The sequence below is a fragment of the Haliotis rubra genome, unplaced genomic scaffold (genome assembly GCF_003918875.1).
Source record: "Haliotis rubra isolate DU_JTF1 unplaced genomic scaffold, ASM391887v1 Scf490, whole genome shotgun sequence".
In the NCBI taxonomy this organism is placed as follows: domain Eukaryota; kingdom Metazoa; phylum Mollusca; class Gastropoda; order Lepetellida; family Haliotidae; genus Haliotis; species Haliotis rubra.
Window position 1 is genome coordinate 331,289 of NW_025767180.1, and position 16,713 is coordinate 348,001.

Below are 16,713 nucleotides of genomic sequence, written 5' to 3' on the forward strand. Positions count from 1 at the left end.
ATTAATGATCTTTTGACCTTTCATTTTTTTACCACTTGCACGTTAGTGTGATCAGGTACAAATGGGTTGATAAGATCAGTGAAAAGAGGATAATTTGCAGAATATTGCCAGAAAATATGAGTTTAATATCAAAGACCAAAGGTGAATTGCCTGGATGAATTGGACTACATTTCTTCAGAAAATGAATCATGCTTAAATAGCAGGAAAATATGGTTCCTTAAAATCTGTAAGATCAGACAGAAACCGACAGAATCGTTGGTTCACTGACAAGAGAGTTCACCTGAGTTGGGGTTAGTCAGATCTTGATGCGGAGAGGTGTAGTCACAGTTTGAAGGTGCACTAATGAAGGTGTATGCTGGTGTCAGAAAGATTTGAATTGTGGTTGTGGAGATGAAAGGTCTCCAGTGTGAAGACATTGATCACTGCGGGTGTCTGTGTTGCTGTTGTTATAGCTTGCCCTGGAACTGGACCTGGGCCTGTGGTGTGACAAGCAAACACTTTAACCATTAGGCTACTCCACACCCTACTAAACAGAAGTAGTCATGTTATCAGTGTGTATGTTCACACGATATTTGTGATGGAGTAGAACTAATTGCCTGACAACATCTGGCTGTTCCGACTATCCCACCTGCTGCCTGTCATCAATACACCTTGACCTGACAGATTGATTGACAGCTGATCAGCCTGGTGTATTATTGGTAAAACATCATATCTAGTGACATGACTCATACGTACTCAAGGTAGTGAGAGACGAAAAGGTTGCAGTCTCTATAGACTATTTCATACATTGACTGAAAGTATGGACCGATCCTTAATTTGGAATTTTTTACCATCTTAACAGCAATATATGACGGTTGTTCATGGTAAATGTCATGCATATTCTTGGCATAAACCCTGTTAGAATAGGCCCACAAAGTGTTATTGCTTGTTGATATTGCATTTGGTGTTAGTTGTGATGAGTTGGTTCACTGCATGTCGCGTGGCTCTCAGACAGACAACACTGGTTGTCAGATGTTCAGTTATTTACAGGTGGGGCGGTGGGGTAGCCTAGTGGTTAAAGCGTTGGCTCGTCACGCTGAAGACCCGGGGTTCGAATCCCCACATGGGTACAATGTGTGAAGCCCATTTCTGGTGTCCCCCGCCGTGATGTTGCTGGAATATTGCTAAAAGCGGTGTAAATCATAACTCAGTCAGTCAGTCAGTTATTTACAGGTAGTCATGATAAAAATGGAATGTTTTTGCCTGCAGTGTAAAACCAGAGTTCAATGTGGGTGGGTGAGTGTGCATGGTTTTACGCCGCTTTTAGCAATATTCCAGCAATATCACGGCGGGGGACACCAGAAATGGGCTTCACACATTGTACCCATTTGGGGAATCGAACCTTTGCGTGACAAGCGAACACTTTAACCACTAGACTACCCCACTAACCCCAGAGTTCTAAAGCGCATACCCATACGCCCTTGGTTGACACATGTCATCATATCCAAACTGCGTAGATTAGTACTCATGATGTTGATCACTGGATTGTCTGGCTCAGACTTAATTATTTACAGACCGCCATCATATTGCTGGAATATTGCTGAGTGCAGCATTAAACAAACGAAGTAAGGGGTACTGTGTATTTTAATTCCATATATTACAGTGATAACAGGGATTCAGATCCAAGTGGACAATGACCATTCCAGATTATTTAAAGACCATTACCTTCCAGGGCTCGATTTAGTGCTTTGTTACTTGCACTGGTGCAATCCAATAGTGCAAAATGCAACCTAGTTATTAGTCTAACTTGCACCAGGTCAATTTTTGAGTGGGTAAACCTCTGAATAAAACACCTAAATAATTCAATAGCATATTTCTTTCATTACAAATCACAATAAAAGCAGTGCAACAGGAATTTGGTCAGTGCAACTAGGCTTTCATCTCAGGTTGCACCTGGTGCAAGTAGGTGAACATCTCTTAAAACGAGCCCTGCCTTCAAGCTATATGCTACATGAATGTTGCCTGACCATGGATAAATACATGATAAACCTTTGTATTTAGTTTGAAAGTCACTGCAGATAATTCATTTGTTTACATACAAGTATTTTGATTGTCAGTGTGAAGAGATCCATGATATGAACTATAGAAATTGAAAATGTTCTCAGGGTTGAGTATAATTATTCAAGAAAGTGAGTTGGGTTTTCTACCACTTTGGAAGTGTTCCAGTTATATCTAGACGTGTCAGCCTAATGTGGGAAGAAAGACTGAGTAAGTGAGTGAATTCGGTTTTACGCCACTTGTAGCAATATTCCAACAATATCATGACAGGGGACATGAGAAATGGGCTTCACACATTGTACCTATGTGGGGAATCGAATTGGGCCTTCGGCATGATGAGCGAACACTTTAACTGGGGCTACCCCAGAAAAAAGACTGAAGGGATACAGGTCTCAAATAATACCACTTTTGGCATACCCAAGAGCTTCTGTATGGTGTTGGCAGACCAAGAGACATAATTGGGACAAGCCATTATTCAAACGGGGCGGTGGGGTAGACAAGTGGTTAATACGTTGCTTCTCACGTCAGGTCATTGTACCCACATGGGTACAGAGTTTGAAGCCCATTTCTGGTGTTCCCTGCTGTGATAGTGCTTGAATATTTCTGAAAACAGCGTAAAACCTAACTCACTCATTATTGGAGTCTGCAACACCAACTCCACACAGCAAATTGCAGACTGGTCCCACTCCACTCATGGCCATCATTTAAAATAAGGCCAGACCAATTTTATTTCTTGTTTTCGGATCTGCCTGACATATTTTATCAAGAATAAGAAAAAAAATAAAAAGTAATTTTCCCTGCTCAAAAAAATAATATTTTAATATTTTTATTGGCCAAAAATGTAAATGTGCACGAAATTGTTTTTAGATTGTTTTTGCCCCTTATACACTTCATAAATGGCCAAAAGTAAAATACTTTTAGTATTTAAAGAGAATATTAATTTGACTGGTGATTTTATTTTTATTTGTTTTTCCTCCTGCCTTTAGGTTTTCTAAGGACAACAATCTGTAAAACAAGAAATAAAATTGGTTTGGCCTAAGCAAGAATTAAACATGTTTAATAAATGCCTAGTAAACGTATTTCATTGCAGATCAGCTTTTGTGTATATATTATGTCACCCTTTCGAAAACAGATTAAATTGAGAAATTTTGTAAACGGTTTATCATATCTGGGTCAGGATAGTACATGGTTGAGGTCAATGTTTAATCATTGTTTTGAGTAGTTAACATAAGGTACATTGTTCTTTTGGGAACTGGGGCGGCGGGGTAGCCTAGTGGATAAAGTGTTTGCTCGTCACTCTGAAGACCCGGGTTCGATTCCCCACATGGACGCAATGTGTGAAGCCCATTTCTGATGTTCCCCGCCATGATATTACTGTAATATTGCTAAATGTGGCGTAAAACCATACTCACTCTTCTGGGAGCTTGTATGTGCATGGGTTATTCATATAACGAACAGAGGGGGATAGTTTCCTGACACGGACAATGACATGCATGATTTGTACATCTCTGTCAACGTGATGGCTGTGGAGATGATTTGTTTAGTATTCAGTCCACTGCCAACTGTCTGAGCTGATGGCGTTTGTATCTGAACACAGGCAGTGTACTTGAATATAGATGTGACATGTGTGCTAAAACACTGTGAAACATAGGTTCCACTTGAATATGTATTTGTCATGTGAACTAAAACACTGTGAAAAGTAGGTTGCACTTGGAAATAGATGTGCCATGTGTGTTAAACACTTTGGTAAACAGTGCTGATTTAGAATATTATCAATAATTTGTATTCATGTGAGGCACCGTAGTGAAGGATGAGAGGAATGGCAGAGGCAGATTGTTGTCAAATTTTGTAAGTTTGTGAATTTTTTTAAATTGATAATCTTTTGACCTTTTTTTTTCTATCACTCGCAAGGTTGGTGCGCTAGTGTGATCAAGTGCAAATGGTTCAATAAGTTCAGTTAAAAAAAGGATAATTTACAGAATGTTGCGAGAAAATGTGAGTACAATAGGAAAGACCAAAGGTGAATTACCGTATGTTTTTGACTACAGTGCTTCAGAAAATGAACTCACCCTTAAATAGCAGGAAAAAAATGGTTCCTGAAAATGTGTAAAAATTTGCAGTCTGTCACTGGTTCACTGACAAGAGAGTTTCACCTGAGGTGGGGTTAGACAGATCTTGATGCGGAGAGGTGTAGTCACAGTTTGAAGGTGCACAAATGAAGGTTTAGCCACTCAAAGCCACTAAGTGCTTTCCCTACTAGTTAAGTATCTAATTGAACATATTGATCTTTGTGCACACATCACTTGTCTCAGTAAGGCATAACACCTCTATCACTGTTGATTTTCTGTAGGGAGTCACCAATGGCGCCATCATTGGTGACGCAGTTCACTGTTGAGTTGCATCCCATAGACATGCCAAACACCTTAAGGTTTGAAGCTCAATCCTCCCTGGTTATGGTCTGAATTTGTCAGCACCATACCCCAGCTAAAAGGTTGACTAATGCTTAGTCTCTGAATATATATATATAAGTTTGATAGTAACAAACAAGCCCATTTAAATTGAAAAGGAGCCCCGGGGAGACCAGAGATCCTGAACCTGAGGAAATCTAGACTTGCTTTATTTAGGGCTTTAGCACTGCAGAGAGGGCTTAGCAGTAGAGAAAATAATGTGGTTCAGGGACTGTGAGACAGACTAGCTAAGAGGTTGAAACTGAAGAAAATACCATATGACACCAACATTAATTGGGTCGGCTCTCACATGTGAGTGGGTCGATGGGGTAGCCTTGTGGTTAAAGTGTTCACTCATCATGCCGAAGATTCGTGTTTGATTTCCCACTTGGGTGATATTTCTGAAGCCCTTTTCTTATGTCCTTCGCTGTGATAATTGCTAGAATATTGCTAAGAGGGGAGTAGAATATTGCTAAGAGGGGCGTAAAATGTTTGTAACTCATTCACTCTTACATAAAACCGACATTATGATATTAAACTTGGATGATGTTGTAAGTGTTGTCAACTCACTGACTTGACTACCATTGTTGAACCCTGTGTTGTTCTGTTTCAGACTCCACCTCCCAGTGCCTATGTTCTCCCGCCAAGAGTTCAGTATTTGGAGTATACTCAAGCAATGCATCGGAAAGGTCAGTCTCATCACCATTGATATGTTGGTCAGGCCGAGTTTGTCCAAGGTGTCTTCCTCAGACAAAGCAGTTGTAGTACTACAATCGTAAGTCTGTGATAAAGAATGGGAGTTACGATCATCTCAGCACTAAGACAGTTTTGAACAAGTAGGCTCTTAGCCTGTTCCTCAAAGTATGTTGCAGAATTGGAACCTCAGGGCTCAAATGACTTTGAGGAATGGGATCTAGGCCCTCCTGGGCCCCGTTTCACAAAGCTGTCGTAGCGCTACGACTGTCGTAACTCCTATACTGTAACATAGACTTACAACAGTCGTAGCGCTACGACAGCTTTGTGAAACAGGACTCGTCCTGCCAACTGAAGTGCTTTTGAAATGTCTGTAGTATAACCATCCATTAGGGTTACTGTAGTAAAATATGTTTGTAAATTGTTTTGTTCCATTACCTCAAACATTTGATTGCTTTGCTCACTTACCTGTTTAGGAGTGGTTGTCTTAAGCAGTTGCAAGATTCCTGAAACATTGATGACAACTTTAAATTTTTAACATACTCATAGTAACACTGATAATGATTTTAGAGAGGTTAGCATGTGCATCCATGCTGGTTGATTATCTTTGCTCCTAGTGTTGTGCCCTGGCTTGGCAGCCATGTTGTAGTTGTTGTTTACTGAACGTCTTGTTGGCCACTTTAGCCAAGCTGAGTTCTTGTGATTCCTTAAAGCCTATGATCATATCACTGACAACAAGGATTGATTATTTTGCTTCTGTCAACCTGCATTTTGAAAAACAGGAAAATGCCTGGAAAGATAACCTGTGTTTTGTGTCCTTCATGAATGATTTGAAACGAAAAAAGTGAAGAGTTGTCTTTGGAACAAGAATTCCATGGCTTTCAATCTGCAAACCTAAAAAAAAAGTGAAAAGTATTATCTTTAAATTCAAATGCAGTGTTCAAACTAAATGGGCAACCTGGCTGCATTCCAAGGTAACGAAGGGTCATCAATGCTTAGCCATTCAGGGCCAAGTAACCTGTTACTGCCAATTTATCGTACTGTTGTTCAACATTGCACTCAAGAGTATTCCAGGTATATGACGCTAGTCTGTAAGTAAACAAGTCTTGACCTGACGGGGCGGTGGGGTAGCCTAATGTTTAAAGCGTCGGCTCGTCACGCTGACGACCCGGGTTCGAATCCCCACATGGGCACAATGTGTGAAACCCATTTATGGTGTCCACCCGCCGTGATATTGCTGGAATATTGCTAAAAGCGGCGTAAAACCCAACTCACTCACTCACTCACTTGACCTGACAATCCAGTGATTGACATCATGAGCATCGATCCATGCAATTTGGATGTTTGATGACAAGTCACCAAGTCTTGTTGGTTGGTTTGTTGTTTAACGCCACAATCAGCAATATTCAAGCTATACAGAGCTACAGATAACTTTTTGGGTCATTGAGTTATGTACTCGCTTGTGTTCATCTCAATTGGGTATCCTAATTTTCCTTTGAGTAACCAAATAAATTGTACTCATCTCACTCAAACTCAATTGGGTATTTTGCCATTTTCCAATAATTTAAAAATATAATAAAGTTTAAATTTGAGTGTTTTTTATTTATATTTGATCTGTAATATGAGAAGCGATAAGAAAAACTGCAAGTTGTCAAGTTCATATCCTGAAATAGAACCTCTCAGTATACCTCAGTTATAGTATCTATCCACAGGTACGCATATTAAGATTTGACATTTTTGTGTGTACGCGTGTAAGATCACATTTATTGAGTATTTACAAAAATTCAAGCGTACTTGTACGCAATAGACTTAATAGGAATTGAGTTTTCACATAAATATTTGCGTAATTTACGCAGATACGCAGCTTATCTGTACCTCTGGCTATATGTAAATAATCGAGCCTGGACCTGACAATCATGTGATCAATAGCAGGAGGATCAATCTATGCAATTGGGATATGATGGCATGAGTCTGGTCGCGGAGTCTGGTCGCCTTTTACGACAAGTATGGGTTGCTGACGACCAATTCTGACAAGTCTGACCATCTGATCTTGTTGGTTACATCTTCCGACAAGCATTGGTTGCTAAAGACCATTTTTAACCCAGATCTTCATGGGGTTATGATTTTTGTTAGTGGCATTTAAATGGATCAGGTAGTCACGTATGGTAACCCAGTTGAGTGATTGTCATTAAACTTTCTGGCATGGACAATTGCTCACACTCTCAGTCACTCATTTGTCTGGGACTGTCAGCAATATTATAACTGAAATATTACTGTGGCAATAATCCAAATAGAAACTAACAAATCCCATTCCTTTATCTCCCGCCGTGATATTGCTGGAATATTGCTAAAAGCGGCGTAAAACCAAACTCACTCACTCATTCCTTTATCTGTATAAAAGAAACCCAATGTTATGTTTATTTGTACCATCTGATAAATGAGTGTTTGGTTTACGTTGTGCCACCATGGTCAATAAGCAGGTTGGATGACACAATAAGTAAGTATAGTATAGTGTAGTGCAACTGACCAGAACACACTTTGTTCAGCAAAGGAGATAGAATATACAAAAATACAACTTCTATATACAACTATTTCCCTCGTTCATAGCGCCATTTTCTAAATAAGGGCAGTGGGATAGCCGAGTGGTTAAAGCAATCTCTCGTCACGCCAAAGACCCAGGTTCGATTCCGAACATGGTTATAATGTGTGAAGCCCATTTCTGGGGTGCCCCGTTGTGATATTGCTGGAATATTGCTAAAAGTGGCATAAAACCTTCCTCACTCTCTCTAAATGACACTCACAGACATTACAGTTCAGTTTTGGATAATTCATTTCACATTAACTCTTTCACTTTTCAAAATGTCCATGCAGGTAGCAAAGGTACTCTAAGTCCCCATGGTCCCTAGTATGGTGATCTACCTTCAGTTGTTGGTGATCTATAGCCTATTTTTATATTGTGCTGTCCCCTATAGTTGAAATGTTTTAGATTTAATTACTAGTTTTAATTTCGAATCTGTGATATTCTAGTTATTTTACTGTCCTTCGTTGACAGGTTTTTACAGTTTACCATTACTTACTATGTAGAAAATTAATTGTTCTCGTCACGATATGGCTGAAATATTGCCAATGTGACGTTAAATTTTAACTCACTCACTCACTCACTTTTCAAAATGGAGGTGACCCTGACTGCTGAATAACTGTCAGGCTGCCTCAGATTAACATGCTTTTAAATGAGTGAAGGTATGGTCTTTTACACAATTGTGAGCAACTTCCCAGCTTTATCATGTATACTAAAGCAACCTTGAAATAATCATCCTAGGGACATGCAATCCAGTGATTGATGGTTTGAGCAATGATTGACCTTTTACATGACAATGACATACAGTTTGAGTGAGTATGGTTTTACGCCGCTTTTAGGAATATTCCAGCAATATCACGGCTGGGGACACCACAAATGGGCTTCACACATTGTGCCCATGTGGGGAATCGAACTCGGGTCTTCTGCGTGACGAGCCAACGCTTTAACCACTAGGCTATCCCACCGCCCCTACAGTTTGAGAAGTCAGACATTATGGTCTCTAGTAGACTTACCCTAAGTCTCTGAATATATATAATTTTTGCAGTAACAAATAATCCCATTTAAATTGAAAAGGAGCCCTGGTGAGACGGGAGATTCAGACCGAACCTGTGGAGTTCTAGACTTGCTTCATTTAGGGCTTTTGCATTACAGGGAGGACTTGGCAGTAGGTATTATAATGTGGTTCAGGGACTGTGAGATGGTGATTTTAACTGAAGCTTACAACATGTGTGGGTACTTGTGACCTGTTCTGTCCCAGATTCCCGGGGATGTTTTATTTTAAGGGTAACCTTGAAGCAGTGTGTAAAGACAAGATTGTGTTCATCATTGTAGTCATCAAGAGCTTTTATCGGTTATCAAAGGTCATGAAGCCAATCTTTTTTTCCTTGTGCAATGAAATATTGATTAGAAATCATAATACAGGCCATTGACTTAACATGAATAGAACATTAGGAAATAAGATTATCATAGTTCCAGAGTCCAACCCTGGATAATACGTATTGGAATATTGCCATGGATGTCTCTTGGATTGAATTAAAGCCCAAGAAGGCGTCAACGGGTCAAGAGAGGATGGAAATTCAATAATAGGTTTATTATATTCTAGTTTGTAATCAAACATGATTGGCTTAATTCTCTGTGAGGAGATATTCTGGCAGAAGGGGCTAGCAACAAGGCCTGTCCGTTGATGATGGCTTGGCTCGCAGTCACAGTTGCTGGCCCAATCTAGCAGCAAAACACACACTGCAGGCACCAGGAGGGAGATTGGAATCAATAAACATTGATCAGTTCATGAATAGACCATTGCCAGAAATCTACTTCTAATTGCTTGATATTAAAGCACAACTGAAACTAACTGCGTACAGGTACCATCGGAGAACCAATGACACAATGATGATGGAGATTTGGGTGAAGAAATCCTTGTAATACTCCAGTAGAAGATGGTTCAGAAACAGGTTACTGGGTCATCGGTTCCTTGATATATCGGCCAATACTTCAGTGTATTCTGGGTAGAGGTAATTGGACTGCGTGTGTACTAGTTCCCATTTTTTATTTGTGTTCAATGAGCAGCCCGACTGTTTTTATTGCTGTGTACATGCAGGAGCTGTAATGACGAAAAGGGCAGATGGTTTTATCACGATTTAAAAACTGTAATCTTTATACATGGGCCATGTCCTGATGAATACAACAGAACAAAATCAAAGCTTCTATTGTCATGTTTTTATGTAGTGTTCACCACTACACTACTATCTGATTATGACATTTGTTAATGTTTACAGATGTTTGCGCTACTTTTTGCAAACCTCAAAATGATTCAGTTGAACTCTTATTACAAGTCTGGAGGTCAAAAGCTTCTTGCTTCTGTAAAATATAGTTTGGTTGATGTTTTTATTACTTAGAAGAATAGAGGTTTAAAGTATGAATTGATGAGATATTATTATCAATGTGTGAAGTTTTCTTAGGTAACAAGGTAACTGAGCACATTTCATGGTACATTTGTGTTTGACCAAATAACAAATAAACAAACCACTTGTCCTAAAAATTCCTTTTAGTCTTCCATCTATTTTGATGATTCTTTCATGGAAGTTTAGCTAATTTCTTTCTTACAAACGTCAATCTTGTAACAGCACTACCAATGATAACATAATCCCAATCTATCAGAAATGAGACATTTAGGCATGCCTGGAGGATACGTTTAACACGGAGGATATTTTTGCACCGAGGTCGAATACTTTTTGCAGTCCTCCACAATGAGGGTTGGAGGGTTCTTCAGTGTGGAAATGTTTGAAAATCAAGAATGCTCTGAACATGGGCAATTTTGTATCAGTTTTTCCTTTTGAAACAGGTCTGCCTTTCAAGTCAGTGGTCTTGAGAAATTACAGGTTTAAAGATGTCCTAGTTTTGTACTAGATGTTCACTTCTATGTTTCCCAGTTGAAGATGGGAAGACATGTAATGATGGTCTGGGGATAAATGCAGGCTTGATTGATGGGACATGGTTTACCTTGCCTCATAATTACTGCTGCCATCTCCTCCTACTGACAGGTGCTTGGTGTAAGAGGCAACTGAATGGCCACTGTTGGTCTTAATGGCTGGACATCATGGCTAGAACATGGACAGTTACCGCCCTGGAAGATGCTTTAGGATGTGGCCTAGATGACCTGGTTTGTCCTTAAAATGGCCACTGTTGGTCTTAATGGCTGGACATCATGGCTAGAACTTGGATGGGTTACCGCCCTGGAAGATTCTTCAAGATCAGGCCTAGATGGCCTGGTTTGTCCTCAGTTTGTCCTGAAATGGCTGGACATCATGGCTAAAACTTCGATGGGTTACCGCCCTGGAAGATTCTTCAGGATCAGGCCTAGATGGCCTGGTATGTCCTCCATGATGTGGATCCATACTTTCCCCCAAAATATGATTCTTTGTTGTGCTGAAAGTCGATCCCTTATTTGGGCATTCCCATGATATTAGAATGAGGCTGTTTGATGTAACTTAAAATGGATTATTCTTAAATGCAGTGTAAAACTCAACTCAAACACATGCTAATCCCTGCCTTCCTTCCCCGACTCTCTCCTCCTCTTTCTTTTCTTTCTCTCTCTCTTTCTCTATATATATATATTCAAAGGTCTGCCTAAAATAACAATGAAGGAATAAATTTCATGCAGATGATTGATGGTAGTTTTGACTTTGGAACCCCAGACTTCCCAAGAGATAAGCCTACATCATCATTAATCCCAATGCGAGTCTAGACAAACCTAATGCCGTGATATTTAAATGAAGTCTTATGTTCATCCACTATATCCTCAGGGCTTGCATTTCAGTGAACCCACACTTACCCCTGGTTACATTTCCATGGCTAGAATGATCTCAAGTCGATCGCCCTTGATTTTTCACACAGGTCCTATAAAAAGATACAAACGTCAAGATAAGGAAAAACGAAATGGCTAAGGACTTACCACTGCTAGTTTTTATGGACATGAAGACATCCTTTCCATCAAAACTATTTTTATGGCTTTGTTTTGCATGTCAGTCAATTTTCCATGCTGAATTTCTTGCCAAGTGTTTTGTAATCTTTGGGTCTAGTTGCTGGTTGTTGATATTGCCAACCTAAAATTGATGCTGGTTTGTTTCTCACATGATTGATCCATTCAACTGAGTAGTGTAGCTAAGCAAATGAATGTTAATGAAAATCAAGGATGGTTAATTTGCGATCACAAGAATCATAGGAATATATGCATGGATTTGTGTAGGTTTTCCTGGAGAATTAGGGGATGGAATAGTTCTGAAAGTCTTCATGGCCATAAGCTCGTCTAACATCATTGTATCTCCAGAACCTTTCTTTATGTTGCAGTGATGAATCATTCAGTCAGTCTTGAATCTTTCACTGAAATGAAAGTTCAGTTGTGTTCAAATGTGCAGGTTATTTTTGTACGTCTGCTGAAGTGAGCAGAAGACAAAAAACTAAGTTTTGGTTGCAAAAGCTGTTGTGATGAATAGGTTTCAAGAGATGAATTTGAATAAATGAAACTGTAAGTGAAGCACATCACACTTATGGCTGTAATTATATGCAGAATAAAAATTATGGTGAACAGATGTTCCAGTTTTAGGGGGGCGCGTTTTTATTTCAACTAAAACACTTCTACAGGAAATCTTCCACTTGCTGTGCTAACACTTGCAGTCTTGCAGGTACAGCATATTATTCCGTGGTGAAGCATTCATATGCAGAAGAAAGTCCAGCAATTCAAAAAGTGAGCAGCAGACAATATTGATTGGAGGCCAACTTCATCCAATATTGATGCTGTCTTCCATTCAGGAGTGAAGGGAGGCCAACTTGTCCATCGTTTTGTATCCATGAAGAATGTCTGAAGTGAAAATCCAATTAGGTATAAAATTGTTATTTACATGTCTGTTATAGTAGCGACACTTAGGAAAGTGTTGAGTCTTGTTTCAGATGAAGTTGTCATGAGGACATTTTGATAAATGGATTTAAATGGAGGAATATGAATGCAAAAATATGTAATGAGGCTTTTGACGATGAGGATCAATTAGGAGATAAAGTCATACATGCAAGATTCAGATCAATGCTGTCAGAGTTTCCTGTCTACAGACAGTATTGCTACGATGACAGTGTGAATGTGTGTGTGTGATAGGTGTGTGAGATTCATCCTAAGCACTGCCAGTCACAATAAAGACTTGTGCCTTTTAATCACGCCAGGGTCCAATAAAAGTGGCTTTGAATCCCACTTCACTCTTCATTGCTTATTTTGGAATCTGTGAAGATCCAGGTTAGAATTGGTCTTCAGCAATCCATGCTAGTACTTCATGAAGATCCAGGTTAGAATTGGTCTTCAGCAATCCATGCTTGTACTTCATCAAGATCCAGATTAGAATTGATCTTCAGCACCTACATGCTTGTTTCCACGTGCAGATCCAGGTTAGAATTGATCTTCAGCAATCCATGCTTTTACCCCATGAAGATCCAGGTTAGAAATGGTCTTTAATGACCCATGCTTGTACCCTGTGAAGATCCGGGTTAGAATTGGTCTTTAGTGACCCATGCTTGTAGCCTGTACAGATCCAGGTTAGAAGTAAAGGATGAAAACCGACTCTGAGGTTTTGTTTGAAAACAGTAAGCCTGCGGCAGAGGGGAATTGGGGAGAGACGATAGGCCTGACCTGATTTCCTGAGGCCAAGGGCTTACTTTCAAACAAAACCCGAGGGGGAGGTTTTGACTCAACTTATGAACCGACCGGATATACTTTAGATATAATTTTGATATTTGGTATTTACTGTTGAAATCAACTGGGATGCAACTAGCAGCAGATACCTTGCGTTGCACGGTCTACACGCGTCCTGCCCGTGCGCTGCCCGCAGTATCCGTCTTGTGAGGAACACATGGTTCATACTGACAAACAATCTCATTCTTCTCAGCGATCCTTCGTAGCCAAGTGGATAAAACCGCCAAGCTGGTAAGCAAAGGCTTGCAGGTTCGAACCAGGCATCCGCATAATATAATGGAAGTCTTCATATTTTACAATCGTATTCAGTAATAGCAAAGCGAAGTTATCAATCTTGAAAGCAAGTAAAATAATAATTATTCAAAGTCAAGGGCTTTTCCACAGAAAATCCCCAGAATGCGGGCAATTCTGTAGAAAATCCATGGGATTTCTTGGAGAATGCCTGCGAAACTGACTCGGTAAAAGGAGAACATGGCGAGACAATAGAGTGACATCACTGGAGGTTTATAATTGGTCTTCAGCAACCCATGCTTTGACCTTACCACATGAAGATCTGGATTGGACTGGTCTGCGTTTGGATCTGCGTTACCACAAATTATTGCAAGAAATTCCAGTCAAATTCTATCCTATATGAAGAAAATATTCATATGCTGAGTTCCATCACGTTTTGCCAGGAAAATGTGAAGTTTTCTCAGAAGAATATTCATACAGAGCAATTTGTCCTGACTTTCTTGCACACCATTTGACCCAGCTGCTGGGTGTATGTCATTATAGCCCAGCAACATGCACTGATGCTCATGGGCCACTGCTTTGTCTGGTCGAGACTGAACTATGTACAGACCTGGAACATGTAGCTGGGATATTGACGCTTGATGTGACAATGATTGATTACGACGATGATTCATTGGCTTCCCTCTAGCAGTGCAGTGATGGATTGTAAATGACCATAATTGATTTTGGAGAAAATGTTGTTTAATATCCGAGGTTTCTTCTAAATGTAAACCATTCATTATAGCATCCATAGATAATGGCACATGAATGTGTAGATTAATGTGTAGTCCTTCACCGATTCAGACAGTTTCGTTTTTGGATAAACATTTTTGTGGAATTTCAAATCATACTAAATGTGATGAAGCATGTCATTCGTTTGTGGAATTACCCATAGTTGTAACTGATTCATCATTGATTATTTTAAAGTGAACTAATTGTAACCAACAAAACTAATGACTTAATTAATTCCAAGGTGCTTTGAAACCTGTCCTTGTTGTGTAGTTCCTTGTGCTTCTAGGGCATATGACCGCCTCCGTGGTGTAGTGGTTAGAGCGTCCGCCCGGAGAGCGGAAGGTCGCGGGTTCAATCCCCAACCGCGTCATACCAAAAGACATTCAATTATGGTACTTGTTGGTCCCTGCCTGGGCCTCGGCATTAATGGGTACAACAAGGACTGGTCGGCTCAGAGTCAGTATAATGTGTCTGAGTGGGGTATTCATGCTTCACTGCGGCATGGTATCTCAGTGGGCTAGCACTATAAAACCAGCTTCAGTCTGGGCTAGTACAAGCAGCCGCACATACACATACACATGCATGCACGTCGTCATATGAGCGAAATATTCTCAAGCACGACATTAAACCCAATTTCACCTCACCTCACCTCTAGGGCATACTCAGAATCCCAGGCCCACAAAATTGTTTATTTTTCCTTATCCTGACTCATGCTCTTTTTGCTTGTCTTCTTCTTCTTGCGAACATAGTGGAACACTTGTATCTCCCTAATTGAAGCTCCCTTCAATTTAAAATCACTAATTAGTATTCACCACGAGTTACCTCCTTTCCACAAGCGCGGGAACGAGGGCACCACCTCTACCCATGTGCCTCACTCTCTCCTTCTTCGCCCAGTGAGCTGGACGTGAGAGCGCCTGTGTCTCCCGACACACTATATCCTTTGTTTTATATTTAGTTAGTTACCTCGTATAGACATCTATAGAGGTTTAGCTAGTATCCTTCAAGCGATTATATGTTGATATTTAGTCGTTTTCTACAGTTTATTCACGGGGCCCGTGTTTGTTTCAAGGGATTACGTTGATGAAAATTCTGTACTATTGCAGATTACGTTTTTATGCTGCTGCTGATCCACCTTTAATATGATGTGCGGTAGCCATGTTTATTATATTCACACTGCAGTTGCGGTACTAATTTATCCAATTCTACCTTTTTATTAATATTTACTTTGCGTTTGGCGCACAGCAGATAGATCGCGTATGCAGAGTCTAGTATGACTGATACGGAACCCCTCGCCAGTCTACTGCTGTTGGCCGACTCCCCTCCCGTGTGGTGTTCGCTAGAGTGGTGGAGAGGTGTGGGGCGTAGTCCGCCATCTCAAGAAGCATCCTGCTTCCCCAGACATCCCATCGTCGCAGCAGAAGACTAGAGGGTTTTCTACTACATCTCAACAACCGGACCCGTTCCCATCGAAGTTTTGGGCCTGTATGATGATCAGCCGGTCATCATACCGGTTGTACATCAAAGATTGACCGATGTCGGCACAGATCAGCATGCAGCCTGATGTACCAAGCGCAGATATCGATGATCGTCCTGAGGGTCCCATCATTACCAACACTCAGCGCAGGCGTCGCGCACCCAGGGCAGCGTCGACCTCTGAGGGAAAATCAGCGAAGTCTACTAGGACTTTCTCAGCGAGATTGTTCCAACCGATGACCTGGACCTCTCGATGATCAGCTGATCATCATCCCGGCGTCGCGCCACAAGAAGCGACCGGTGACAGCTACAGCGACATCAGCAGAGATCACCATGCAGCCTGATGCCTCTACACTGATGTCGGACGATTTTCGGTGGACCCCTCCATTAACACCGCAGATAAAGCACCGGCGACGACCTCGTCGCAGACCATCCAGAAGACATGATGCGACAAATTATGAACATCATGGAGGACCAATATCTCGCGGTAGCAGGGTCGAGCAACCAGCGAAGGCTCCAAGCGTGAACAACACCCAGAGGCACCCCCGTCAGCGTAGCAGCCAGGGCGATGTCACCTTCAGCGAAGGAAGTCACGGACCACCTTTGAAGGACCGAAGGACCTAGATGTACAGCCTAGATGTAAGCCAGCGGGAAGAACCTAGATGTACAGCCAGCGAAGGACTTAGCGAAGGCAGGATCGATCATCACCTTATGCGGTTTCATCCCTAGATGTGGACTCGGACCATCAG

At 40.9% G+C, this 16,713-nt stretch overlaps 1 protein-coding gene across 1 annotated transcript in view; it reads left to right on the plus strand.

Annotated features, from left to right (window-relative positions):
- LOC124291416 (oxysterol-binding protein-related protein 2-like) overlaps window positions 1-16,713 on the plus strand; it is a 105,089-nt gene that overhangs the window by 63,535 nt on the left and 24,841 nt on the right. Inside the window, exon 10 of the mRNA XM_046728404.1 lies at window positions 5,098-5,173. Within this exon, the coding sequence (XP_046584360.1) occupies window positions 5,098-5,173 (76 nt within the window). The remainder of the gene's footprint in view (window positions 1-5,097; window positions 5,174-16,713) is intronic.